This window comes from Hemicordylus capensis, chromosome 1 (genome assembly GCF_027244095.1).
Source record: "Hemicordylus capensis ecotype Gifberg chromosome 1, rHemCap1.1.pri, whole genome shotgun sequence".
Lineage (NCBI taxonomy): Eukaryota > Metazoa > Chordata > Lepidosauria > Squamata > Cordylidae > Hemicordylus > Hemicordylus capensis.
This window is the reverse complement of record NC_069657.1, coordinates 69,775,539-69,803,478: the sequence shown is the minus strand read 5'-3', so window position 1 is coordinate 69,803,478 and position 27,940 is coordinate 69,775,539. Positions and strand designations below refer to the sequence as shown.

General features: G+C 45.1%; 1 protein-coding gene across 1 annotated transcript in view; it reads right to left on the bottom strand.

The window, feature by feature from the left end:
- Positions 1 to 402: 402 nt before the first annotated feature.
- DISP2 (dispatched RND transporter family member 2) overlaps positions 403 to 27,940 on the bottom strand; it is a 36,454-nt gene continuing 8,916 nt past the window's right edge. Inside the window, exons 2-8 of the mRNA XM_053273416.1 lie at positions 24,207 to 24,659; positions 16,139 to 16,168; positions 11,023 to 11,146; positions 10,190 to 10,302; positions 9,696 to 9,814; positions 5,946 to 6,043; positions 403 to 4,749 (exon numbers count right to left, since the gene is read on the bottom strand). Coding sequence (XP_053129391.1) covers positions 1,351 to 4,749; positions 5,946 to 6,043; positions 9,696 to 9,814; positions 10,190 to 10,302; positions 11,023 to 11,146; positions 16,139 to 16,168; positions 24,207 to 24,659 — 4,336 coding nt within the window. The 3' untranslated portion in view covers positions 403 to 1,350. The remainder of the gene's footprint in view (positions 4,750 to 5,945; positions 6,044 to 9,695; positions 9,815 to 10,189; positions 10,303 to 11,022; positions 11,147 to 16,138; positions 16,169 to 24,206; positions 24,660 to 27,940) is intronic.

Sequence of the window (27,940 nt, the reverse complement as noted above, 5' to 3'; positions counted from 1 at the left end):
ACTATAGGAATGCTAAGTAGTATTTGCATGATGATGGAAGGGTGGGGAGGGGTTGAACACACAGAAGCTCACCAAGACCTATGGGAGTGGTCTGGATGAAAATTTTAGATCACCCAGGGGTGCAGTGGGGAAGTGACTTGATTATCAAGCCAGAGGTTGCCGGTTCGAATCCCTGCTGGTATGTTTCCCATAGCCCCAGCCATAGTCTGGGGAAAAACCTATATAGGGCAGCAGTGATATAGTAAGATGCTGAAAGGCATCATCTCATACTGCACGAGAGGAGGCAATAGTAAACCCCTCCTTTATTTTGCCAACGACAACCACAGGGCTCTGTGATTGCCAGGAGTTGACACTGACCCGACGGCACACTATTGATGGTGGAAGGAAAAAGCATTAGCCCAGTTTAGAAAACATGATGTTTATTTGTTATGTTTGAATATCATTTATACAGATAGAGATTTTAAAAAATTGTGATGGTTCAAAAGGAGGGTGCAACATGAATGGTAGAAGGAAAGAGAGCAAATTTCAGGGTTCTATAGAAATACTCTTTTTTAAATTTAAAAAAAAAAACACCTCTTTGCAGTTTTGAATGAATTACCTACTAAGAAAACTAGTGATTGAGCTGAAGCACAAGTTACTCATGTCAGAATGTGAAGAATGACATGTCTTTCTCCCTGGGAAAGCAAAGTGTACAGTATGATGAACTTTAAGCATACTGTCAGTGGAGGGGATGGGAAATATCTCTTAAATCCAGATATTGTAGATGGTAGTAGCAGTGTTGTAGAGGATCCCTGGTGAGTCCTCTCTGCTGAAAAGTATCAAGGAGACTTTTAAAAACCCATCTGAATATTATTCCCTTAAGGAGATTTGCATGACTGCTATTTAAAGCGGATATGATTAACAGAAATATACATTGTGTGTCAAGTCAAAGATACTGAATAGTAGAAAAATCATGGTAACACAGAATACTCCTTAGTCTAAGGTTTCCCTCTGTCTTTAAACACTCCCCCCCCCCGCAAATCATTAATGCCTCTCCATTGACTTGTCAGGAAAACAAATTGCAGGGGAGGGAATGACACAACTCTTGCTTGATAACCCTATAATATAATTGAGAATATGGCACTGACTACTGGGCAGGAGGTCAAACCGCTCAGGCTCTGTGAACTGTTTGCTTCTAATCCACATCAGATTTGCTGGCTTTGTAAAAATGTGTCATTTTCACTTCTGTAACAATGCAGTTTGTTCTCAGTTCAGAAAGGGAGGTGAGAACAGCTTTGCACCTGCTATTCAAAAAGGAAATCCATTTTCCTTGCCCCTGAAAGAGCATTTGTTTTGTCTGAGATTTCAACTCTAATATCCAGAATTTTGCACACCAGCCCGTTTGATCCACACATCAGGCATATCTGGCTTGCTGTTTGGCAAAACAACGGGCTCTTCACCCCCTAGCCCTACCCGCATTTTTCTCAAGCAACTGTTTTGCTGTGATGTGGATGTGTCAAAGACAGTCTCTCTCAGGTCCAGCCTCAGAGTGTCTCTCTTTCCATTGAGATGTCCTCTCCGAGTTGGACAGCAAGAATTGGCTGCATCTAAATGATCTGGGCAAGAGCCGGCTGATTCCACCAGTTTTATGCTTGTCTCAAAGTCACTGAGGGAGGTCTCGCTGGAGACGTTCTGCACACTGAAAGAGCTGCCAGTGGAATAAAGGCATCTGTGAAGTTCATACATATCGGCTTCTGGCACATTACTGTTTTCTGAGGTATAATCTGATTTTTGCTGATCGGTGTTGCTTGAACAGTGAGACTTGTTTAGCAGTCCATCATCTATTGTGCTGGCTGACTGAAGGTGCTCCCAAGCCTTTGTACCATATTTTTGACATCTACAGTCTTTGCATAGCCCTCCGCTATGACTTTCTGCTTCCGTTCCTGAGTTACTACCAGGTTTGTAAGGAGAAGATGTTTGCAAAGCAGGACACTGGCACAGAACTACATGGTGTCCCCCAGTCTGCTCTGGCTTCTGCCTATCCTTTTCAAAGGAAGAGTGAATTTCCATTCGAGGACACCTGCTGTCTTGGAGCTGAATGTCATCAGATAACACTGATGGACGGTTGGACAACTTACTTGTGGAGGTGCTATTGTCAAAGCTGTCACTAAGTTTCCTGGCCAATGGTTGGAGCTCATACTGTTCATTTGCATTGTTGGATTCCTGGCCTTTTTGTAACCGGTTCTGCTTCTCATTTCCCCCACAGGCAAATGTTATGTTGGAACTTGGATCATCTGAATAGTCTTTCAGAGCATGAGCGAAAGGCCAAAGTATTTGACCACAGTTCTTCTCTGGGCCAAAGAAGCAGCACAGAGACTGGAAGAAGAAGCTCGCAAAGCCACAGCTGACACATTTGATCATCATCATAAAAATGCCCAGCTTCCTGTATGCCAGCACAGTGGCAGGCAACATGATGACCCCTGCAGAAAACAAGGCAGAGGCCCCAATGACTGTGGCACAGCTCATCTGCTTCAGAGAGAAAGCTACGCGGCTCAGGCGATCAGAATGTGGACACAAATGGTAAGAAATGCAGTAGTTCACTGTGAAATCAATAGAGAGGCCCACTGCTGCTGAAACAAAGAGAGACTCCACAGCGTTGAGCTGCCATTCCAGAAGGACCAAAAGCCCAACAGTTACCAGAACAGTGCCTGTAATTGCCATAATGGAGAACATGCTAAGAAAGACGTTCCAAGTGGTGAGCAACAGAACCACAAAAGAAATGGATATGGCTAAGCCCAGCACCACCATTGTCTCTGTGTCAACACTGTGCTGGAGGTTATAGAGCTCCAGTTTGCTGGTGAACCAGCCATTCTGAAGCCCCATGGGGGCTGCACTCATCTCCTCTCTTATCCAGAGGCTGATTTCATCATAGAAATGTTTGGCCTTGCTATAGTTCAAACTATAGTGGTAAACAGTTTGAAACTGTAGCACCAAAGCAACAAGGTTTCCTTTCTCATCAAATCGGAGACCTAGGTCACGAGTTTCAGCCCTCTCTCTGTTTTGTTCCATTATCATCATCTTGATGCAGTGGAGGAAGACTTCGCTGCCATATGGGAAGGAGAAGTGATTACAGCAGAGGTTGAAGCTATGATCGCGCTTAGAGCACTGGCGGCTGTCCATCCACCGGTGAAATGCCTCCATGAAACAAACAGTGGACTTTTGCTCCAGATCAGAGTAGTAAAAAGTCTGATTCTTCACTTTCTGGCAGAAGCCCAACAGCCATCTCTGTGCCTCAGGATTTTCAGCTGTAAATGCTGCATCCATCACCAGCGTGCCATTGCTCCTGGGATTAAAGTGGTCCCCGTTGTCCACGGGGAGTATGCCCCAGACAAGAGTAACGGGCATGTGCAGATCTTCTCCTTGTTCCACCCTCTGAAACATGAACTCATTGCAATATTCTGAATCATATCTCTCAAAGGGGTGACTTAACCTAAAGACCTGTACAGACGACATCTCTAGAGTGGGGAGTTTCAGTCTAGGGTTCAGACAAGAAATGTAAGCTCCCCCTATTGCCAAAGCAGCAAACCAGCAGATCCAGATATACCGAAACTTTATGACCCCACAAGGAAGAATTTTCTCAAACAATAACTTGGAAGTTTGGCACCAGGTACTCTGAAGACTCCTGAAGATGTGATGGAAAGAGAGAATGACACTCTTATGTCCACTGTTATTCCAATAGTGTTCTGGTTTATAAATGCACTTTCTTGCTATGTAACGTTCATACAACACAGCAGAGGAAGGAAGCCATGTCAACATGAATACCAAGTTCACCAAGACTGAAGTGCCCATGTAGATGGCAAAGCAGCGGATGGCAATTAAATTACTCATGTAGCCAGTGTAGAAAGCAGCACCAGTTGTCAAGCAAGAAGCCAGCATGAGATACCCAAAGTGATGCATTGTTAGTCTTACCCATTGCAGGAGCCCAGCTGATGGGTTCTGGCTCTTGTTAAGGTTCCAGAGGTCAAAAAAGACAAAAGTATGGTTGGCACAAAGACTGCTGAGAATGACTACTGCTGTTAGGTTTATAAAGGGGAAGTAGGAGAATCTGAAGGCCACCTTGTACAAGAAATAGGAAATCATCAAGGTACCAAAGACCATCATTAGGATGATAAAGGTAATAAAGATCGAGCGTAAATAAAAAAACATGCTTAGAAATATGGTCAGTATTGCCATGACTGGATACATGGTATCCAGTAAAAGGTAGTGCTGAAATAATTTCTGTTTAAGGCCCAGATCCATTCCAGTGATGGACGTGTAATTGTCAAACAAGTCCCATGACTCAAGGTTGTTCAGGTAGATACCCATCATGGATGCTCCCTTCATGGTAGGCAAAAAGAGCAGGCTGTATTTCAGGGTTGGCACTTGGTAGCCCACTGTTTGTGGGCTGAGAAAATCTCTGTCAACTAAGAAATGAAGAAGCTGGTAAACAGCTCGGAAACGAGTGCATTTCTCAGGGACTTTGGAACACTGTGCGTGTTTCTCCCGTTCAGTTTTGGGACCAATGCACGGAGGAACAAGGACACCTTTGTGATAGTCAGGGGCACAAGAACGAAGGAGGGCAAGGGTGTGGGAAACATCAGCTTGAGTAATCTCTAAACAAGAAGACCGATTGTACAGGGCAGCGATATAGTTCCCCAGAGACCAACTTGGACAGCATTCATTGGCTTCAGTACGTTGACAGAGACTCCCAAACTGAGCATGTGAACGGATCTGGAAAACAACCAAGAGAAAAATAATGATTTAGGCTTGCTCAAGTACCTCTTATTTTTTTATCTTTGGCTGAAAGTTAAGGGCATACTTTTTGAGGCTGTCTTGAGTCTGATGTATTATTGTAATAAGGAATTGTTAATAAGAATAAGAATATGAATATTTAATAAAGTTCACAAAGTGGTTTACATAGAAAAAGAAATAAGATAGCTCCCTGCCCCCAAAGAGCTCATTATCTAAAAACACAAAGCAGACACGAACAACAGCCACTACAAAGGTGCTGTGGTGGGGCTGGATAGAAAGAATTGCTCCCCCTGCTAAATATGAGAGAATTACCACTTTAAAGATGCCTCTTTGCTTATGGAATGAAAAATAAAATATTAAATGACCTTTCCTTCTAAGAATGGGTGGTAGCTTTTGTTTGTTAAATTCTAAATCCTCACACTTTCTTCAACATCTTAAAAAGGCACCTATGTTGAAATTTGTGGTGATATGCAAAGGAATTTAAGTTTATTTGATTGATTGATTGATTGATTGATTGAAGAATCAGTTGAGAACTCTAATGAATACTCATATTTCCTGATCAAGAGCTCTGTGAAACCAGATAGTTTGCATGCAAACTGCCTAGATGAACAAAAGATATCTCACCAGTCCTGTTTGTCTTTTAAGCTATTGGCACAATCCTGGCAGCAATATCCCCCAGATTAGGATTTTAGCCAAGTCACTGGCTGACATCCTGACTAAATTACTCAATAGTACACTCAGGAGTTACTCTAAAGGACTACTAGATTTCAGTAAGACTTCCTCTAATAAATTTGGTCAGGATGTCAGCCACTGAACCTAATGCCATTATGCAACTCTTGACATTTCTTGCCACGTCAGCACAGCACATTCCCCTTTTGACCCAAACCCTTTGGTGTAGTCTTGTGCACTGTCTCTTACACATCTCCTTTCCAGTTTCACAGGCTGTTTTTCCAAAATGCATTCCTGGCAGCAGGAAAAATCATTTCTTTATTTCTACAGTGTGGTAGGATGCGGCATCCTGCTGCACTCGTGGGTTTGTGGGTAAATCGATATGTGCAAGTGAATTTCTCAAGCGTTATTCTAAAATCATCTTGCTCTTTTACTTAGAAGTGTTAACTTGACCTTAAACAAGCCAGGAAAACAAGTGGGCACATATTCCCGATAGCACTACAAACCTTGTCCTGTTCCATTTGACACATGGATTGTATTGCTTGCAAGTTCCATAAGCTCCCAGCAGTTGTAGACATAAATACCAGCTGAGAATAACTCTTCCCTAAAGCCAAAATAAAGTACACAGAGTTAAGTAATAGTAGAGAAGTCTGACAAACTGTTTGGGATAATCACTGTGTGTCCTTGTATAACTCCCCATCATGAAGATGCAACTGGAAGGATAAATATGATCCTGTCTGCTAAAGTACTATTTATCTTCAGTCACATAATTTTAGGCTATGCCCCAGCTATCTGAGCACTTCCCAAGAGACAGACAGAAAGGACTGCTAGAATCGCCTTGGCAGTGAGAAGAAAAATGCTTTCCAGATACAGTAATCATATTATTATTACTTATTGCTGGTGTTCTTGACTGAGGTTTAATCTTTGTTTTCAGCAGCAAGAAACCTGGTGTGTGCATGTGGGAGGTACAATGTGGGTGGAAACCTGAGGTAATTTGCTCGAATGTAACTGTCCGACTAATGAAATAATGCAATATAACTTCTTTGTGAACTATAAAATGGCTAATTTGGATACTGTTTGTAACTTTAAAAATCAGTGGCCAATGGAGTAACTATTTGCTGAAGCACCAAAGTTTTCTGTTTTGCAAGGGGGAGCAGTTTTTGGTAACCCCCTTCTGAAATTATCTCCCTGAGGGTCCTCAGCCTGCAGGGACATTGTTTTGGGAGGCACAGGCAGTGCAGAGGGAAGGAGGCATCACCTAGAATTGTGTCCCACCACCACCACCACCCAGGCGCATCAGCAGATGGCTAGTCTGGATGTTGGCCTCTTTTTAAAACATTTATGATGATAACCAAATACTGCTGGTCCTATCTATAAACAAGGATCAAAGCTTATGCAGTTCAGTGAATATAAGGAGTTGTTATACATTCCAATGAGGGCCAGCCTACAAACTGCTTTATAAACTCCTGGCTATTTCCTCTAAGGTAAAGGTAAAGTGTGCCGTCGAGTCAGTTTCGACTCCTGGCGACCACAGAGCCATGTGGTTGTCTTTGGTAGAATACAGGAGGGGGTTACCATTGCCACCTCCCATGCAGTATGAGATGATGCCTTTCAGCATCTTCCTATATCACTGCTGCCCGACATAGGTGTTTCCTATAGTCTGGGAAAGTCAGCGGGGATTCGAACCGGCAACCTCTAGTTTGATAATCAAGTCATTTCCATGCTGCACCATTAGGTGGCTCTACTGTAATGCAAAAATGCTGGACTCTTATTTATTTATTTATTTAAAATATTTATACCCTGCCCCTCTAGTGCGCTACTGCTCAGGGCGCTACTGCTCACAACAATAAGATAGACACAGATACAATAAAAGTAATAAAATTAACTAATTTTATTTTTAAAAGAGTCAGATTAAAAACTGACTTTTATTAGGTTCAAATTATTAAGTTCAAATTAAAATTGAAAATTATAAAAAGCTAAAGAACCTACCAGATATAACAAAATAATAATGGAACATTAAAAAGCCTCCTTAAAAAGGTGTGTTTTAAGGTGTTTTTTAAAAACACCGTGGGAGGGAGCATGGCGAAGCTCTTCAGGGAGGGCGTTCCAAAGCCGAGGGGCTACAACCGATAAGGCCCTGTCTCTAGTTCCCGCCAACCAGATCTCTGTTAGTGGTGGGGTCATGAGCAGGGCCTGAGATGATGAGCAGAAGGCCCTGGCAGATTCATATGGGTGAATGCAGTCCAACAGGTACCCCAGCCCCGGCTCTCTCTTATAAGCAGAGAGTATCCATGCTAGTGCTAAATGTCCTAGGAGGAAAAAAGGATACTCTGACTGGCAAGGGAACTCTTCACATGATAAGCAGAATTAGATATGAGAGAGTGTATTCATGAGGAATTTGAATGGATAATGTAACATGTAGCATGTTCCTCAGAAAGAAAGGTGATGTGATTTTCGAAATCTGCATTCCCCTTTTTAAAAACTCTTGGTACACTGAAGTTATCAAGAATATGCAATGGAAATGATCAAGAACGTTTGTCCCCGCTATGCTGGAATGGCTGTGGAAATAGGGGAACATACTTCCATCTCTGGCGGTCTTGTCCCAGTATTTTCTGCTTTTGGACAGAGGTATTTTTAGAAATGGGTAAAATTACACAACAGAGGTCAGACCAGAGTTGGCTCTATTAAATTTATTTTCGGGAGCTAATTTGGCATTATTGTCTAAGGATCTTAAAGTTTTTATGTTAACTGCGGCTAGATTATTGCACAATACTGGAAGCATAAATTGACCCATATTATTCATCTTCGAGTGGATCAAGCTAATTCTAATGATTTTTTCCCCTGCCCATTAATATATTGTTTTTGTCTGGTTTGCTTTACATAATGCTGCTATGCATGTCTGATTGTGTTGGTACGTATGCTAGGCTCCCTTAGTAATTGTGGGTACCAAGGGGAAGAGGTTTTGGGTATGGATGGGGCAGGTCTCAGTGGTTGTAACTGTACTGAAAAAAACAGTAACACTTAAATAGTGGGGTGGGGAAAAGATGTGCTGAAACTAGGGATGTGCAGAACTGGTTCAATTTGAACCAGGCCAGTTCGACCAGTTTGAACTCAAACCAGATTGAGATTTGGCACTCAAACCAAAGGGGGTGCCAGCTAGAGGTTGAACCAAACTGAGCCCAGTTTGAATTGGAACTAGTTTGATGGTTCGAATGATTTGGTGGCCACCATTTTATCTGATCTGTTTACAGGTTTTCTCAGTTGCTCATTGGTTTTCTGCTACTGCCTTCCAATTGGCTAGCAATCTCTGTTATCCTGGTTGACTTGTTGTCATTCAAGTCTTTGTGCTGTCAGGGCAACTCTGCCCCCATTGGTTTGGGGGGAAGGATGAAGGGGGAGCAAAAAGGAGGGAGTTTCAAAGTGTATTTAGAGCCAGGCAGTGCCTGCCTGACTTAACTCAGTCTCTGGATTCTGGAGGTACTACTGGGTCTGCTGGTTGGCTGTTGGGACTTGGGAGATTCCCCTTTTTTGTACTCTGTGTTTGTGTTTCACTTGTGTAGCAGTGCATGCTGTTCCTGCCATGGGGAAAATGGGGATTCAAACTGGCCCATTACTCAAAATGGATAGTGCCTAGGGACACCAAAGCAGGTTGGGTGGTAGAGTGTGGTGGGTGCTACCTACCACCAAACCCGCAAAGCAATTGGGCAACCAGACAATTTTTAATGATTTTTTTCTGGGTTAGTAGGTCAACTCCAACTTGGGGTTGACCCACTGACCCAGAAAAAAAACCCATTAAAAATTGCCTGGTTGCTTTGTGGGTTTGGTGGTATATAGTACTCATAATGTCCTACCACCCAACCCATTTTGGTGTCCCTAGGTGCTACCCAGTTTGAATGCCCATTCGAGTCCCCATTCGAATCCCCATTATTCCCTATGGCAGAACCACTTTGGACCAGTTCAACCCTGGTTTGAATTTGAACCGGACCAGCGGTCAGTTCTATAGAATTGGTACTCAAACCGGTGGCCCCAGTTCAAGTCTGGTTCGAATTTGAACTGAACCACGGGAACCAGTTCCATGCACACCCCTGGTTGGAACTATTTTTTTTTATGCAAGCAGAAGGCTGCTGGGTAAACATGTGGACCATGTGGAACTTTGAGGAACACTTTTGCAGTTTTGGAAGCCACGTCAAGTCAATCAAACGTTTCCCATTCTTTTCTCTCTACATTTTGGAGGCTCAATCTATGACATAACTTACCTGGGGGGCCACAAAAGAATCCATCCTTTTCATAGTCCGGTTCTACCATTCTCCGTATTCTTGCTCCTCGCTCACTGTTTGTAGACTGCTGCCCTCTGCTCATGCCCATGTCTACATAGCTAACAAAAGAAGCAATATTATCCTTTATGCACATCTTGAATTGAGCATCCTTGTAGAACTCCGTTGACAGGCATACTTTCAGGGTACAGAGCCAGAAGCTGGGCCTCTTCTGTTACCACCGCTTCCACCTCTCTCTTTGCCCCACATTGTTGCCTCCTGCATTGTCTAGATTTGAATTATAATCTCCTTGGAGCAAAGAATTTGCCCTTTGTTTGTCTATGTTACTTTGTAAGCACTGTACACATTCTCTGTTTTTCTCCACTTTTTGGATGTTCTTCTTCACTTTTTGGTATCTGATTACCTATTTAGTAATAAAATAATCTCTTTGTACAAATTTGAGACCTGTAACCCATACGACATAACCAATTGCTTACCTGTTGTCAGTGTAGGGGAAAAGAGAGAGAGTCTTTCTGTAGCCTGTATGGCTTTCCATGTTCTTCCACACTGTGAGCTTTCTGCCTATGTCAGTATCTTGTGGCTCAAACCCCTATTTATGGAAAAAATATATTAACGTTTTAAACTTGAGTACTTGAAATTTTTTTGCCATGTATGATTAGATAGAGCAAAAATCTAAGTCAAATTTGTTCTCTAGCCATGAAGATGAGATGATGCAAATTTATCCTGAAGAAATCACACAGGTCTGTCCAAGACTCTGAATAAAGATAATCAATAAATCTTTCAGGCTCCCATTTATTTTTTCATTTAAACAGAGTGCTCTTGTACAGCTCTCATTTATTTCAATGGGACATATGCAGGAGAACTTCCAAAGAATTCTGGGTGTATGCTCCTTACTAATATGCCCTAGAATTTCAATAGAATTATTGAACGGGTTATGAAAACCTGCGAGTAGAACTTTTTTTTTTGCTTTTTGTGTTCCCTTCAAATGTTCTAGGTATTGTTATTGGTGGTCAATGAGACAAGTAATTAAAGTAGACATCTACCAATATTTTTCTAAAGAATCCAAAAGCATAAGATAATTTAATTTGCGATTAATAAATAAGTTTTACTTGGATAGTATCTTTTGCTACGCAAATGACTTTGAAAACTTTTTGTGCAAAAGAGAAATCTATAAATATTGTTAAATAATATGATGAAGCACACTGAGGTCAATTTCCAACTCACATGAGAGACCCAGTGGAAAACAGGAAGCAACCTTTATTATCTAGAATGATATATATCCAGACCCACAGAACTGGCATGAACTCACCATTAGGGGCTCAGAAAAATCCGGCAGATTTCCCACTAACAGACCCACCAGTGTACAGACTAAAATCGTCAAAGAGCAGATCACCAAGACAGCAACTGGCCACTCTGCAATCACTTGGTAAAAACTGTAACAAGCAAGAGACAAACAAGCAACTACTTTCATTGCATTTTCTCTTGCTTAGTGCATGTTTTATTTATTAAGTAATAGCCTAGAGGGGAAATAACTAAACATAATTAGGGCTCCCCCGCCTTTGATGTCACCATTTAAAAATCTCCTTGGAAGAGAGAGGCTAATGGCATGATGCACCCAGTAAAAGGGTTGATGGGGGAGGGAGTGTTTTTTCTCAATTGAAATCAACCTCACCCAAAGCTGCTAGTAAACTTGCTGGGGGTGGGGAGGGAAAGCAAGCACAAAACAGGCACCTGCCTTAGATGCTCCTCTGGTGATGGGGAGAGAGATTTCAATCAGGAAAACAGCAGCACAGGTGGTTCAGAGCTGCATAACATCTCAGCCACAGTCTGTAGCTGCAGTACTATCCACTATGAAGAAGCAGTTGCCTGTGAAGTTTGGCAATCTTCCCGGAAATAATTAAACAAAAAACAACAACAACAACAACAACAACAAACAACAGCCCAAACCCCAGCCCTCTGTATGTTGAGAACCAGGATGGATGTCAAGGAGAAAGCTTCTGCGCTTATCCCTGACTTGTTCCTTTTCTAAACTCAAGAGAGTTTTGTTTACTGGACTGGCATTCCAGCATGCAGTCTTTCACTTGTATTTTGAAGTGGCACAGTCTCAGGAGTGCTGCACAATATCCCTTTTCTGATATGGAGAATGACGCTTGGTGACCACTTCTGCACACACAGTCATTCTGCCTTTAGCTGAATTAACATTTGCATTGTGCTGCACCCAAAAGGCAGGCAGCTTGGTAGCTGATCTCATAATCTCATATGAAGGTAAACAAACCAAATATTCATCTGGCAGAGGAAGAAGCTGGAGAATGCAGAAGCCCGAAGCCAAGAAAGACATATGTCCAATAGCACACCGTGAGTCAGGATGCTCCATCCAGCATGCGCAGCAAAATGGAATCCAGGGTTTTTAAGGAAGGCAAAGAAGTATCTTCTGGTTCAAAACATCTCTACAAGATATTCAGTAGGACTGCTGATCAGGGAAGCCTGTCATGGTGGATGAGGCTGCACTCCACTTGAAAACTCTGGTTCATAGGGAGCTATTCTGGATGCTCAAGTGGCCAGAGATGTCTTTGCCCAACTTAGGTTAGTGTGCCACCTGCATCCAGGCCACTTCCATAAGGTAATAAAGTGCAAGATATTCAAAGTTTTTGTGCAAGTTCCATACACAATCTTACTCCCTGTAGACATGCTGCTGCAGGCTTCTGCACTACTAGTGAGGAGAGCTGGTCTAGTGGTAGCAAGCATGAATTGTCCCCTTTGCTAATCAGAGTCTGGTCTGCCCTGGTTTGCATTTGAATGGGAGACCACACGTGAGCACTATAAGATATTCCCCTTAGGGGATGGAGCTGCTCTAGGGAGAGCATTTGCATGCCTGCACGCAGAAGGTTCTAAGTTCCCTCTCTGGCATCCAGAGGTGCTCTTACCCCTGGACCAAGGTCTGAGGGGGCCTCCAAATGGCAAGGGGAGCCTCCTGCAGCCACCCCTGGCCCACCCTGCTGCTGCCCTACCACACCGAACCTCCCCCCCCCATGATTTCAGCTGCCATATGCATGGCTGAGGGGTGGTGGCCGGAAGGTGAGCTGAGCAGACCTCCCCGCCGTGGCAGCAGAGGCGGACAGAGTGACCGTAGGGCCTGTCCATTTCAACTACGCAGACACGCTGGAGCACCTCACAGTTATCAAGAGCCGCTGCGCCAGACAGACAGGCCCAGTGATTGCTCTGTTCGCCGCTGCTGCGGGGGTGGGGGGTGGGGGAGACCTGCTCGGCTCACCCCACTGACCACCGCCCCCAGCCACATACATGGTGGCTGAAATTATGGGGGGGATGGAGGTTCAGCACGGTGGGTGCGAGGTGACTGCAGGAGGCCCCCCAAAAGCAGGTTGGGAGGGCCTCATGGTGGTGGTGGGCTTGTGATGGGGGCGGTCTGGGTGCCCCAATTACCTAGGTGTTCCCCTGCTGGCATCTCCGAGATAGGACTGAGGGAGACTCCCGCCTGCAACTTTGGAGAAGCCGCTGCCAGTCTGTGTAGACAACAGTGAGCTAGCTGGACCAATGGTCTGGCTCAGTAAAAGGCAGCTTCCTATGTGCCTATGTACTTCCTAGCATGATCCTACCCTCTGTACACATGCCAATAGTGACCTCATGCGATTTTCACAGTGTCATCTGCTGCCCAGATCTTGCTTTCTGAGAACTGGTTCCTTTTCATTACCATTTTTGTGGTGACTGAAGGAAAAGGTGGGCTCTTCTCTGAATGCAAGAGCTGACTGGTATATGACTCTGTGAAAACTGTGCAAGGGCCCTGCTAGGTGTGTGAACAGAAGATAAGATTGCATAGGAAGCGGTGTGGAAGCCAGCAGCAGTTTCTAGGGTAACCCCTGCTAACTGGGCAAAGAGCCACCTTTTAACATGGTGATTCTCTTTATTTAGCAGGGGGAGAGTAACTGGCCCTATCCACCCCCAGCACAGTACCTCCAGTGATTTTTGCTGGTGTCTATTTTGAAGTTTCTGTTTAGATTGTGAGACCTTTGGGGACAGGGATCCAACTTATTTATTTATAATTTCTCTCTGTAAACCGCCCTGGGCCATTTTTGGAAGGGCGGTATAGAAATTGAATAAATACCAACAACAACAATACATGGGGAGCAAGATGACCATGCTTAGAACTTGCATGAAAGCCTTGAATATCCCACACTTCACTGCTGGTATGGAAGTGGCCCCATTCTTGAAATCTGGCCATGGTGATGCATACCTTGGTAAGCATCTGAATACCAGTTTCTAGGGAGCAACAGTGAGAGAGCCTACTGACGAATATATCCTACTAGAATATATATACAATATATATCCTACTTGTGGGCTTCCCAGAGGCATCTGGCTGGCCTCTGTGGAAAACAGTATGCTGGACTAGATAGACCTTTGCTCTGATCCAGTAGGGACTATGCACTCCTGAGAGGGCAGGGGTTCCTTTAAGGGGCCGGGGAGCCGCTGCCTACCTGCCAACCCTGCCCCACCACTTCCCCCGCAACAGCGCACTCTCTAAAAGCTGGTGCATGGACCGCACCAGCCATTTGTATGGCTATGCAGAACAGGGCACAGAGAGGGATGCTGCTGTCCTGTGTGCTTGCTTTTAGCGTGCCAGTGGGGGGAAAGTGGTAGGGTGGGGGCTGGCAGGTAGGCAGCACCTCCCTGGCCCCTTAAAGGATCCCCCCGCCCTCCGAACCAGCTCAAACTCCGGTCCACGGAACTGGTTCGGCGCTCCTAGAAAGGAGTGCCAAACGGTTCCAGGCACATTCCTGTGATCCAGCTCCAACCAGCATGTGATTGGGACACGGGAGAGTCAGCCTTTTCTGTGGCTGTGCCTAGGCTATGGAACTGCCTGCCTAGGGCAACTCACCTTGCTGTCTTCTATGTCACAGAATGGGTATTTGGCCTGTAAAGCTCATCTCCCTGGTGTGCTTTCCTTTAAAAAAACTAAATAAGGCAGTCCACACAATTGAAAACTGGGTGGGACAAGAATCCTACCCAGCTTGGGAGCTGTATGCGCACTTGATTTTTGATTGTGTGAGAGCAAACAACTAGGAAGGAGGAGTGGGGAGTAATCGTGCAGCAGGCAGGAGCTGGGCAGCACTACCAAATTTTTGATCACACGATCTGCTGTATTAATTTGCTAAATTGCCGCTGCTAACTGGGCAAGGAAACCCCCTTTAAGGCTGTGGCTCTCATATATTTAGCAGAGGGGGAGCAACTGTTTCTGTTCAGCACAGCACAGCATCTCTCCAGTTGCTGGTGTATTGTGTTTTGTTGTGTGTGAAGACTGTGAGCCCTTTGGGGACAAGGAACCATTTTCTCATAATTTTTACTATGTAAGCCCTTTTCTGACTTTTGTTGTTGAAATGTGATATATAAATATTTTTAATAATACTAAATTGTTCTTATCAACTATCCCTGTCTTGGCACTGTGTGTTGTTTTTATTGTATTTCATGGGTTTTTTTGATGCGGGTCACCTCACATCATGCACTGGCCTTATCCACCCCCAGCACAGTACCTCCAGTGACTGTTGCTGGTGTCTATATTATGTATCTTTTTAGATTGTGAGCTCTTTGTGGGCAGGGATCCATCTTATTATTTATTATTTCTCTGTGTAAACTGCCCTGAGCCATTTTTGGAAGGGCGGTATAGAAATCAAATAAAAAAATAAAATCCATCAAGGTTTTTAGCAGAAAGGTGGGATTTAAATGGCTCTGATTGGTAAATAGTGCACAAGTGTTCGTTTGGGGCCACTTCATGTATTGTAGCGAAAGTAGTTCAGCATGTAGATGCTCCTACCCTGTCAAAAAGGAGCTACACGTCTATTTTTCAGTCTTCGTACATCATGGAAACACTGTGGGGAGCCACAGTTGGTTGGTGCCAACTCCCTGATGCATGTTTCTATGGTATACATGTGATGGGTTGGGGGAAGGACATTCTCCACCACATACGTTATGAGGCAGATGAGGGTACATGCTTAACACGCAGAGTAAAGCAACACATACTAAACAATACAGCATGAGAAATCAATACCCAATTTTAGTGCAATATATGAAGCAGTTCTTAGTGCTGTCGCCCAGTTAAAAGAGCAACAAATGACCAATCCAAAAGCAACTGCCACCTGAGGAAAGTTATCTGGATTGTGCAGCTTTTCACAAAAGCAGAGTACATCTATTGCAAAATGCAAAATGGAGGGGGGTGGGTGGAAGTTCTCACTGAGGAACCATGAACAGATGGGAAGCTCTCACTGAGGAACCATGAACCTGCTAATGTAGCTGCAGTTCTTTGCCTGCCTGGGATGTCACCAAGAATAATGCATCGTCTCATTCCTAATAGCAGGGTATGAGAAGAGAAAATGATAATAGGGTAGAAAGACAGGACGTGATTGATCTTAACATACCTCTTTGGCATCCTGAGCACTTTGTCATGTCTGTAGGGAGAAAGATATTCATTGGCTTATTAATTTCAAGCCAAGCAGAATTCTCTGTTAATAAGAGTGTTAACCCTTCCGGGCAGGCAAAGTACAAAATCTGAGCTCCATAATGCAGCACCAGCCAATGAACACTTAATAACTAGTATGGTGAAGTTGGCAGTCTGGTTATTATGGGCCTGTAATTTACTGAGGGTCAATGTGGAATTTGTTTAATCAGCAGCTGAGCTGTAGCATCTACAGTGAAAATCCTTTCCTGCCACACTTAACAGGTCACTTGCCCTGCCCATAAGGGCAATTTACACTTAACAACCTACACTTACATTAACAATTACATTGGGCACTGATCTTGATTGTTACTGTGGGTGATCATGTGGGTTCCTTGGAGCATTTTAGACTCTCAGAATAATCCACCAAGTCTTCTTGTGGTGGTAAAGAACTGTGATTCTAACTACAGTGCTCTAAGCAGTACAGAAAATTCTACTTTCAGGGTCTCATATTTTATATTTTTCCAACAGGATGGCAAATGTGTCCAAGGATTCTTCCATAGAGTTCTCCCACTCACAGCATCTTACTAACTGCCTTACCACATAAACTCAATAGCTCTTACTTCTATATAGTTCAGGTAACGTACAAGGTTAAAAGTACAAGTCATGTAAAATACAAGGAGACCCTCGTTATCTGCAGTTTCGTGGATCACGTTTTCATTATCCGTGGATGAGTCTTAGATACCCAGTTTCTTTATCTGCAGCATGAAATATAAGCAATTTTCACCCATCCATGATTCCTGAGTGTCTGCAAATGACTTCTGATGTCATGTACAGCTGCCATTTTGAAGTGTAGAGACATTTTGTGGCTTTTTTGTTAAAAAAAGAAAAAAAATGAAAATGAAAAGAGGACTTGGGGGGCATTCCTGGAGACCTGGAGAACAAGGTATTAAGCTTTTCTACCCTTATTTCTGCCCCTCCCTGCTTTTTTAGCATTTTTTTTAAAGCTCAAGGAACCTAACCCACCCCCATCAGGTTAAGGTCTCTATTCACAGTTTCATTATCCACTGAAATTGGCGGGAACAGAACCCCTGCGAATAACAAGGGTCACCTGTTTAGATGAATAGCCAAACTCAGTACTTGCACACATTTTTAAAAACACTCACACCAATAGCATCTAAAATGGTGAAAACCAAATTAAATTAAGAGAATATCAATTAGAATTTTGGCAAGCAAATTTGAATCAGAAGAGCTTGCTTAAGAATTCCACCCCCACAACCCCAGAATTCATTCCGATTATCTCTGAATCCTGTTGCTTGCATAGCTGGAAAAGAGGGAAATGGATGAAGCTGCCTTATACTTCAGTAGCTCTCTTCTGAGCCTTATCTTTCCAAGCTTTATCTGGAGATGCCAAGGATAGAACCGAGGGTCTTCTACATGCAAAGCATTTGCACTACCACTGAGCTATGCCTCCCACCAATATTATCAGGGCCACATGACATTTCACATGACTTTTGAAGACTTGATTAGCCTTTCTGGAGTTGTTCCTTGTCCATAACTTTATGAAAATGTAACTGCGGGACAAAAACATAGAGGCTTTCCTTGGAGAGAAAACACAGGAAGCACCAAACTGCAGAAACAGCTTGTGAGAGAGCTTTTGTCCTTTTCTAAGACAGATGGTTATGTTTGGAATAGCCATGAAATTTCATGGATATTTAGAAGAGGGTTTAACTCTCAAAAGTATGTTAATCTTAATGTCTTAAAAGTAATACAATGAACAGCACTTAGACTGACCTGAAGCCAGATTTAGGATCATTAAGCTTCAGCTAATAAGATAGGAGTGGGGGAATTGTGGTTAAAATAAATGAGGAAGTGGCAGATCCATTAATCTACTTGCAACAGACACATATCCATCCCTCAGGGCCATTCATACACTGAGGTCATTCACACAACCAAAAACAATGTTCTACCCAGTTCTGAGAGCTGTGCACGCTCCTGGTTTTCAGTTGTGTTCGAAGCAAGGGAGGAGGAAAAGCTAACCAGGTTTTCCTCCTACCTTGCTTCTACACAACTGAAAATTGGGAGCACACACAGCTCCCAAACCCGGGTAGAACACAGTTTTTGGTTGTGTGAATGGCCTCATTAGGCAGAAAACCCAGGTCTGTCACTTAATGTTTACCTGCCAGGGAGTCATGAGCAATTTCTGATGAGCATGTCCTGTAGGGTACCTGTGTCTGCAGATATGTCTGTGGAACTGCATTTTTAGATATACTCTGAATCCTCTTAGGGCCAACCTATACTTCACATTAGTAACACAGGAACCTTGACCTTGTCATGCTTAGTTTCTGTATAGCAACCATAGAGGAGCCTGATCCAGATTGGGACTGTGGCAGGGACAAAGAGTTAAAACAGTCTTGTAATTAAGCCCCACCCAAACTCACAAATATTTGTCATCTCCTGCTCTGATGGTGTGGGAAGCGATGAATTATTTTTTACCTGCCCACCCCCCTTTTGGCTACACCTCTGCAGGCGGTGGCTTCAGCAGTACTTATTTATTGAAACGTCTTATATACTGCCTCCTCCAAACACTCAAGGTGGTGAACAACAGAGATATCAACAACAATCAATTTTTTAAAAAAACTATTAAAGGGCAAATGCCTGGCGAAACAGGTGGGTCTTAAGAAGGGCCTTAAAAGCAGGCAGGGAGGGGGCTGAATGAACCTGGGGGGAAGAGTGTTCCAGAGAAGAGGGGCAGCCACAGAAAAGGCCCTCCTACGGGCCCAGGCACCACACACTACACCAGGGCCCGAGACACTAAGGAGGGCCAACTGAGAAGACCTCACAGGATGGGATACAATTGGCCGAGAGATATACAGGTTCTAAGCCCATAAGGGTTTTGTAGGTGAGAACCAGCACCTTGGATTGGACCCGGAAGTGAACAGGCAACCAGTGCAGCGACCGTAAAAGAGGTGTGACACTATCAAATCTACGACCACCCATGAGGAGGCGGGCCGCAGCATTCTGGACTAGTTGAAGCTTCCGAATCCTTTTCAAAGGCAACCCTAGGTAGAGCGCATTACAGTAATCCAAACGAGAGGTAATGCATGAGTTACTGTTGTCAGGGCCTGCCAGTTGAGGAAAGGCCGTAACTGGCAAACCAGCCAAAGCTGGGCAAAGGCACCCCTGGCCACAGCCTCCACCTGCTGTTCAAGCAGGAGCCACGAGTCCAGGAGGACCCCCAGATCATGAACTGTCTCTCTCAAGAGAAGCACAACCCCGTCAAGAGATAAACTCACACACGGCAACTGGCCAGATCACAAATTGAACAAGAACAACTTGGTCTTGGAGGGATTGAGCCTGACCTTGTTTTGGCCCATCCAGGTCCTGATAGCCTCTAGGCACTGAGCCAGCACATAAACGGCATTACCTGTTTCGCCAGGGGTAGAGATATGAAGCTGAGTATCATCAGCATATTGATGAAAACATACCCCAAACTGACGGATGACCAAGCCCAGTGGCTTCATGTAGATGTTAAAGAGAATGGAAGCAAGGACCTAGCCCTGTGGAACCCCACAAGAAATGGGCCAGGGCACAGAACACTCACTCCCAATCGACACCGACTGGAATCACCCAGTGAGGTAGGACCGGAACCACTGAAGAACAGTGTCCCCAAGATCCAGCCCACTTAAGTGCTCCAGAAAGATAGCATGGTCAATGGTATCGAAGGCCACTGAGAGATCAAGAAGAACCAAGAGAGGTACGCTTCCCACATCAAGGTTACGATACAGGTCATCTAATAGGGCTCCCAATGCCATTTCAGTGCTGTGCTGTGGCCTAAAACCTGACTGGCAAGGACCCAGGAAATCAGTCTCCTCCAGAACTCTCATCAACTGGGCACAAACCACCTTCTCCAAAATCTTACCAAGAAAAGGAAGATTGGAGATCTTCCAATCGGTAGTTATCCAGATTGTCAGGGTCGAGAGGAGGCTTCTTCAGGAGAGTGTAGACCACCACCTCTTTAAGGGCTGATGGAACAAACCCCTCCTGAAGAGAGGAATTAACCGTCTCCCGAAGCCAGGAGTGAACATTCCCCCTCGCAGCCCTCGCGAGCCAGGAGAGACAAGGGTCCAGGCTAGAGGTTGCTGTGCCCACATTGGTGAGAATCCTGTCCACATAATCAACCCCAACAAGCTCAAAGGTATCCCAGATAGTATCACAAGACCCAGCCTCTATTACCTCAATGGATACTGAGCAATTGGAATCCAACTCTGACCGAAGGCGAGTAACTTTATCAGCGAAAAACCTAGCAAACATGTCTCAGCGGCCAGGTGGAAGGTCACCAGAATCAACCCTTCCCAGCAAAGAACGGGTGATTCAGAAAAGGGCCGCCGGACAGGAATCCGCTGATGCAATAAGCATGGAGAAATGAGAAGATTTTGCCACCCTTATCGTCACTGTGTACTCCCAAACATGGGCAAGCAACTGTGCTCGGTCGGCTTCTGTCTTAGTATTCCTCCAGCGGTGCTCTAGGCGTCTTTTGACTTGCTTCATCTCTCGAAGTTCCTCAGAAAACCAGGGAAGCCGAAATCCATGAGCCCTAAGAGGCTGCTCAAGTACCCTCATAGCCCCGATGTTCCAGGCCTCAATGAGTAGCACTGGCGAGTTGCCTACCAGATTGCTGGGAAACTCTCCAAGTGCCCTCTGAAAACCATCAGGATCCATAAGACACCTGGGGTGGACCATCCAAAATAGGTCCATTGCCCCTGCAAAGGGAAGGAGCGGCAGTGATCTGCAAACAAATTAGGGAATGATCAGACCATGGCAAGGGACAGATGGAGAAGTCCCCCATTTTAAGATCATATCGCCACTCTCCGAGACAAAAACCAGGTCCACAGTGTGACCACCAACGTGAGTCAGACTAGAGATAAGTTGCAATAAGCCCATGGCTGCCATGGAGGCCATGAAATCCTGGGCCATCATCGAACCCTCACCCAGAGATGGCAGGTTGAAATCCCCCAGAATCAAAGATCTGGGGTTCGTAACCAGCAGGCCTGCAGCAAGGTCAAGAAGCTCAGGAAGGGCTGAGGCCGGGCAGTGGGGCGGCCGGAATACAAGCAACAGCCCAAGCTTATCGCGAAGACCCAACATAACGAAAAGACACTCACAACCTGCTGCCTGCAGGGCAGGGCCCCTAATCAATGCAAGAGCTTCCCTATTTTAGATTGTGAGTCTTTTGGGGACAGATATCCATCTTATGTATGTATTATTTCTCTGTGTAAACTGCCCTGAGCAATTTTTGGAAAGGCGGTATAGAAATTGAATAAATGATAATGATAATGATAATGATAATGATAATAATAAGAAGAAAAATCCTCAAGTCCAAACTCAATGGCGGGAACACCATACAAGCCATAAACACCTGGGCTATACCTGTTATCAGATACACTGCAGGAATAATAGACTGGACCCAAGCAGAGCTAGAGACGCTAGATCGTAAGACCAGGAAAATCATGACCATCAATCATGCTCTGCACCCCCGCAGTGATGTAGATAGGCTCTACCTCCCTTGCAGCTCAGGTGGAAGAGGAATGCTGCAAGTCCATCAAACAGCAGAGGAGGAGAAAAGAGGCCTTGAAGAATATATAAAGGACAGTGAAGAAGATGCACTTCAAATGGTCAATAATGCAAAACTATTCAACACCAATGAAAGAAAGCAGGCCTACAAGAAAGAACAAGTCAAGAACCCAGCAGAAAAATGGAGAAATAAGCCCCTGCATGGTCAATATTTGCACAATATAAGTGGAAAATCAGACATCAGCAAGACCTGGCAATGGCTTAAGAATGGCAACTTGAAGAAAGAAACAGAGGGTTTAATACTGGCTGCACAAGAACAGGCACTAAGAACAAATGCAATAAGAGCCAAAGTCGAAAAATCCACAACAAACAGCAAGTGCCGCCTTTGTAAAGAAGCAGATGAAACCGTGGACCACCTAATCAGCTGTTGTAAAAAGATCGCACAGACTGACTACAAACAAAGGCATGCCAAATTAGCAGGGATGATACACTGGAACATCTGCAAAAATTATAAGCTACCTGTAGCCAAACATTGGTGGGACCATAAAATTGAAAAAGTTGTTGAAAATGAAGATGTAAAAATATTATGGGACTTCCGACTACAAACAGACAAACATCTGCCACACAATACACCAGACATAACTGTAGTCGAGAAGAAAGAAAAACAAGTCAAAATAATCGACATAGCAATACCAGGGGATAGCAGAATAGAAGAAAAAGAAATAGAAAAAATCACCAAATACAAAGATCTACAAATTGAAATTGAAAGGCTGTGGCAGAAAAAGACCCAAATAATCCCAGTGGTAATTGGCACCCTGGGTGCAGTTCCAAAAGACCTTGAAGAGCACCTCAACACCATAGGGGCCACAGAAATCACCATCAGCCAATTACAAAAAGCAGCTTTACTGGGAAGAGCCTATATTCTGCGACGATATCTATAACAACTGACAATAAAATTCAGCCATCCCAGGTCCTTGGGTTTGGATGACTTCATGGAGCAGAGGTCTATCAATGGCTACTAGTTGGAGGGCTGTAGGCCACCTCCTGCCTCAAGGGCAGGGTGCCTCTGAGTACCAGTTGCAGGGGAGTAATGGCAGGTGAGAGGGCATGCCCTCAACTCCTGACTGTAGGCTCCCAATGGCATCTGGTGGGCCACTGTGCGAAACAGGATGCTGGACTAGATGGGCCTTGGGCCTGATCCAGCAGGGCTGTTCTTATGTTCTTATGACTGTGTAAACAAGCAATAAATAACATAATATAATATAAATCATTGCCAATCCGCATCCCCAGCCAAGGACCTGGGCTGATGGAACATACGGAAACCTGGTGGGCAGATCTCCAATAAGGCAACATCGCCATCATGACCCAGCCAGGTTTTCGTAATACAAACCAGGTTGGCCTGCTCCTCCATAATAAGATCAAAAATGGAAGAGGTCTTATTGCAAATTGACCTGGCACTGAAAAGCAGGAACCCAAGACCTTGAGAACCAGCAATCTGGTCACCTGGTCCCAGGGAAGAGGAAGGAAGGTCGGAAGCAGAAACAAAAAGGAAAAAGCATACACAAATTGCAGGGATTGCTACCCCTCAGCTGGCTAACCAGCCTCCTCACGCCATATCTCCCGAATCCCAACACTGTGGGAATAAGCCGCCCAAATTACCCAACCCAGATAGCTCCAAAAAGCACCCACACCTAGCCAGGGAGCCCAAGAAAGTAAAAGAAAAAACAAACAAACATAGCTTACACAACAAAAGAAAATAAAAACTCTATAAATGGATCCAGAACCCAAGCACAGAAAAATAACAAATTCAGCAGAAAGAGCTAAGAGGAGAGGAGGAGACAGGCCAGGTGCTAAGGAATGAAGATAAGAAGTTGCAGAAGTAACAGAAGAAAAAGGATAAGAATCATCCTGGGAGTTCACCCCCAGCAGCTCCTCAGGGACCAAACAAGAGTCAGGAAAAAGAGAACTAATAGAAGGAGCTGAGGACCCTGGGAGAGGAAGGGAATATTTATTACAAATCAAAGCCACTTAAAGCATTGATCATGTTTCCAGAGGCTGGCTTGTGCCACTTGCCCCCCACCCCTTCGGCTTTAGAACATCCCAAGAGTTGACCCCCAGATGCTGAAGCCACCACTGCCCACAGAGATGCAGTGAAAAAAGGGCAAATGAAAGAAACCACCCCCTCCAGTGCCACTCACCCAGACTTCAGTTCCAGGTCTCCAGTGATGACCAGGTGACTGATTAAAAACAACACTGTTAAAGCCCCCTCCCCTATAGCATGGTCCCAGTCCAAACAGGGGCAGTAGCAGTCCTACAGCTGCTACTGAGTAAAGAAAAGCACTTTATTGGCCATGGGTATACTGCTGGAGACTTCCAGGAGGACATCACTCCATAGTGCAAGCCACACTCTTGGCCTCTTTGTCCCCTGACCACAAGGACATTCACGGAGGCCTTTTACTACAGAGCTTTGTTCTTACCTGACTGTCACAATATGGTGTTGCACTGGCCGTAGCTGCAGCTGGTCACGAGACCACTGTTTCCATCTGCTTTCAGAGCTCTCGTGCTGGGGAGTTGGTGACGAATCCCCACTGGAGCGCTGGGAGCATGAAGGAGCTCTCTCACCATGGCCTGGAAGAGGAGGCAAGGCATAGCTGCTTCTGCTTTCTTGCTGGTTGCAGTGATAGTACAGGTGAGGCTGAAAGGAGTCCTTGGAGCCAGATGGCACCTGGCCATTGGATCGAGTGGAGATCGGTGCATGCATATGGCTGGGGAAAGGCGGGTGGTATCTCACGAAGTTGGGTGAAGAATCAATTGGGCAGTGATGGACTGGACATCTCCTTTCCCAGGAAACTCCACTGTGGCTTGGCTCTGTCTTCCTGATCTCTGGCACATTAAGACAGGCCTGACAACGTTCTGGGCTTACTTTTTCTCTGTAAAAAGAAATGAGATGGGTTTCTGTGAATCCTCAATCAATAGGATAGTTTCCTGCACTGTAGACATTCTTCTTAGAACGTGGGCCTGGTCATGTGCAAGAGACTGGCCCTTTAAACACAGAAGGGAAGCCCATGCCTTGTGCGAAAGAGACAGTGAAGCTCTTCTCATGATCCGTAAGAAGAGCTTCTGTGGAGCTTGAAGGGAGAGCGGGCTTACGAGCGGGCAGACAAGCAGCCCCTCGTAGCTGGGTGGCCAGATCGGTCAGGGGCTGCGGGGATTGGGGGCCACGCGGCCACTAGAAGTTCCAGGATGATGCGTGCGAGTGTGCGGGGCATCCTGGAGAGACCCCTGAACCCGGGAGGCTGCTTGTGTTGCCACTGTGTGCCGCGGTGACACATGAGCAACCAAATGAGGTTAACAGAGCACCCGCTCCGTTAACCTCATTTAAGGGGAGGGGGAATTAGGTGGGCTAGCTGCCTTGGGAGCACCAGGCTCGCCTGTGATCCCGGTGGTTCCCACGATCCCTGGAAAGCGGGCTAATCTCCCTTAGCCCGCTTTCCAGTAATCGTGGGAATAGCCTCAGTGTTACAAAGGGAATATGGTTCTTACATGAAGCTGCCATACTGAGTCCAACTGCTGGATCATTTAGGTAAGTTGTTGCAGTGCTTGGTAGTGATGGCTCTCAAGAGTCTTTGATGGAAATACATTTTAATTGGTACAAAACACAGCAGCAAGCTTGTCAACTGGAGCTAGCAGCAGGGAACGTATCTCTCCAGTGTTAACTCCCACTTGCATCCTGTGCGATTCCAGGTACAATTCAAAGCGGTGACACTGACCTTATGGCTTGGGACTTGTTTATCGAAAGGACCGTCAGCTCCTTTATAACATGAACCTGCCCAGTAATTCAGACGATCTTTACAGGCCCTTCTCCAGGTGCTTTTGCCTTTGGATTTTAAATGGGTGGTGACTGGTGACTGGAGAGCAGTAATAAAGAAAAGGAGGCTTTTCCTGTGGTCTTCTTAAGTGTGGAATGTTCTCCCCAGAGATTTCACCTAGTGCTGAGTGGCCTGGCTTTTTGCTTAATAGTGAACTTATATTTATTGCTGCTCCCTGCATTTTACCTGGATTTTACTGCAATGTGGTTTGCATGGGATCTGCAATATGGTTTGAGTGTACATTTGTTGCTATGCTGCTTTTCTGAGGCCCCTCCTACCTGAGTGAGCCCCAGGGCAGTGCCTCCACCACCACTACAAAAATGCTGTGGGCGCTGTAGTGACAGCAGAGATCAGCAGCGGGCCCTCAATAGCTGCCTATTGATGCTGATCACTGATCCTGATCTTGGTCTTTATACTGTCCAGTACTAAGGAAAAACATCTTCGTAGGCGTGGTAACTGGCAGTTTTGTGTAGCATAAGCTACTATGGCTGTGGGGTTGAACTGGAAGCACTAGATTCCATGCATTGTCCATCTCTGTTGTTATGTACTAAACAAATTTCTAAAATATGTTGATTGGCTTTGTAAGCCAAGAGTAAATGAAACACACTATAATCTGCATATAAGCATTTTTGAGTGGCTTGCAGGATCCTGGTAGAATCTTTAGACTATCTATTATATTACTTCTCGTAGACGTGCCTCTGTGGGGATGCGTCCTGGCAACACAGCGGATTGGCTGGGCAGCGGAGACGCCGGATTGGCTGGGCAGCGGTTGGCCGTGTAGGGAAGTGGCCGCTTAGGGAGGAAAGGAAAAGAAGGAAAGCGGGCAAGCGGAGAGGAGAACTGAACGGACTGGGGCAGAAGGGAGGGGGGAAGCTGCGGGGAGAGAAAGCGGTGGAGCCTGGCTGGGCAGAGACAAACGGCTGGCCGCTTCGGAAGATGCTTGCTAGAGGGAGGGCCATGCAGGAAGGAGCCGGCTGAACGCTTGGCAGCCCGAGTCTGACACTGGGGACTGGAGGAAGGAGGAGGTAGCAACGGCCAGCGGGGGAAACACAAGCAGGCTAAAAAGCGTGGGGGGGGGAGCATGAATGAGAGAGCGAAAAAGAGAGAAAGAAAGAGGGGGAAACGGAGGAGGGAGCAAGCTGGGGCAGAAGGCTTGGGGGGAGGGGACTGGGGTAGAAGGCTTGGGAGGGAGAGCGGGCTGGGGCAGAAGGCTGGGTTTTTGTTTTTAATTAATGTTTTACTTTTTAATCTTGTAAACCACCCAGAGATGTAAGTTTTGGGTGGTATAAAAATATGTTAAATAAATAATAATAAAATAAATAAATAAGACCCAACAGTAGTTTCACACCTGCCTGGTCAATGAAAATGACAAGCCAATGGTATTAACTGCCTGCTGAGCAAATTAGCTCTCCTCATTTGTTTTTTTAAAACCACTTTTTTGCTATGACCTCAGTGACGAAAAGCAGCGATGAAAAACAGACACACACAGCAATCTATGTATCCCTTTATTTGGGCAGCACACTAAGATGACTTTTGTAGAGAACAGATGATATGCCAGTGCTATTTAATAGAGAGAAATGGTTATCTTCATTGCACTGGGATACTGTCATATTTATTTTCATCCATTAATTCATTAGTAATGATTCAACTCAAAAAAGCAACAAAGGAAGAGTTCTTGGTGGGCAGTGATTCTCAGTCATAACACTGCAATGCATTCAGCAATGTTGGGACTAGAGCAAGAGCAGAAGCCTGAGGTTTACAAGTGGTGGTCTGGCAGCTCCATTATGTCTAGTTCAGCTGGATGCAACCAAGAGAGAAACAAAAGAGAGATTCAGCTAATCAGAGACAAAGAGAAATTGGAGATCAGTCGCTCCAGTTTTTCCATTGCAGCTGCTCTCTTATTTGTCCTTCTTAACACTTTCATAAAACAATGCTTAAAAGATTCCTGTTTTGACCAGAAACAAGTAATCATAATCTGATGAGAAGCAGGAAGAGGAAGGAAGCTAAGAAAAAGGGTGTGTACTAGGGATGTGCAAACAGGTTCGACTCCAAACCTGTTCGAGGTAGAAATGGTTCGGTTTGACCGGTCGGGGTCAAACCGAACCCCCCCCTGTTCTGTCCAACCTCAGACCGACCCCCCCAATAGTTCGGGGGGTTCATGAAAGTTTAAAGGTCTTAATTTTTTTTAACCTTTGCAGCCTTCCATGAGGTTCCTGGAAGCGGCAGGGGGTCCACGGGGATCTCCCTCCCCCCGCTGGCCTTCTATATGTCCCCCAAGAGCTGGTTTGCACCCATTTGGGCGCATGCAGAGGCCATGCAGAGAGGCCTACTGCGCAGGTGCC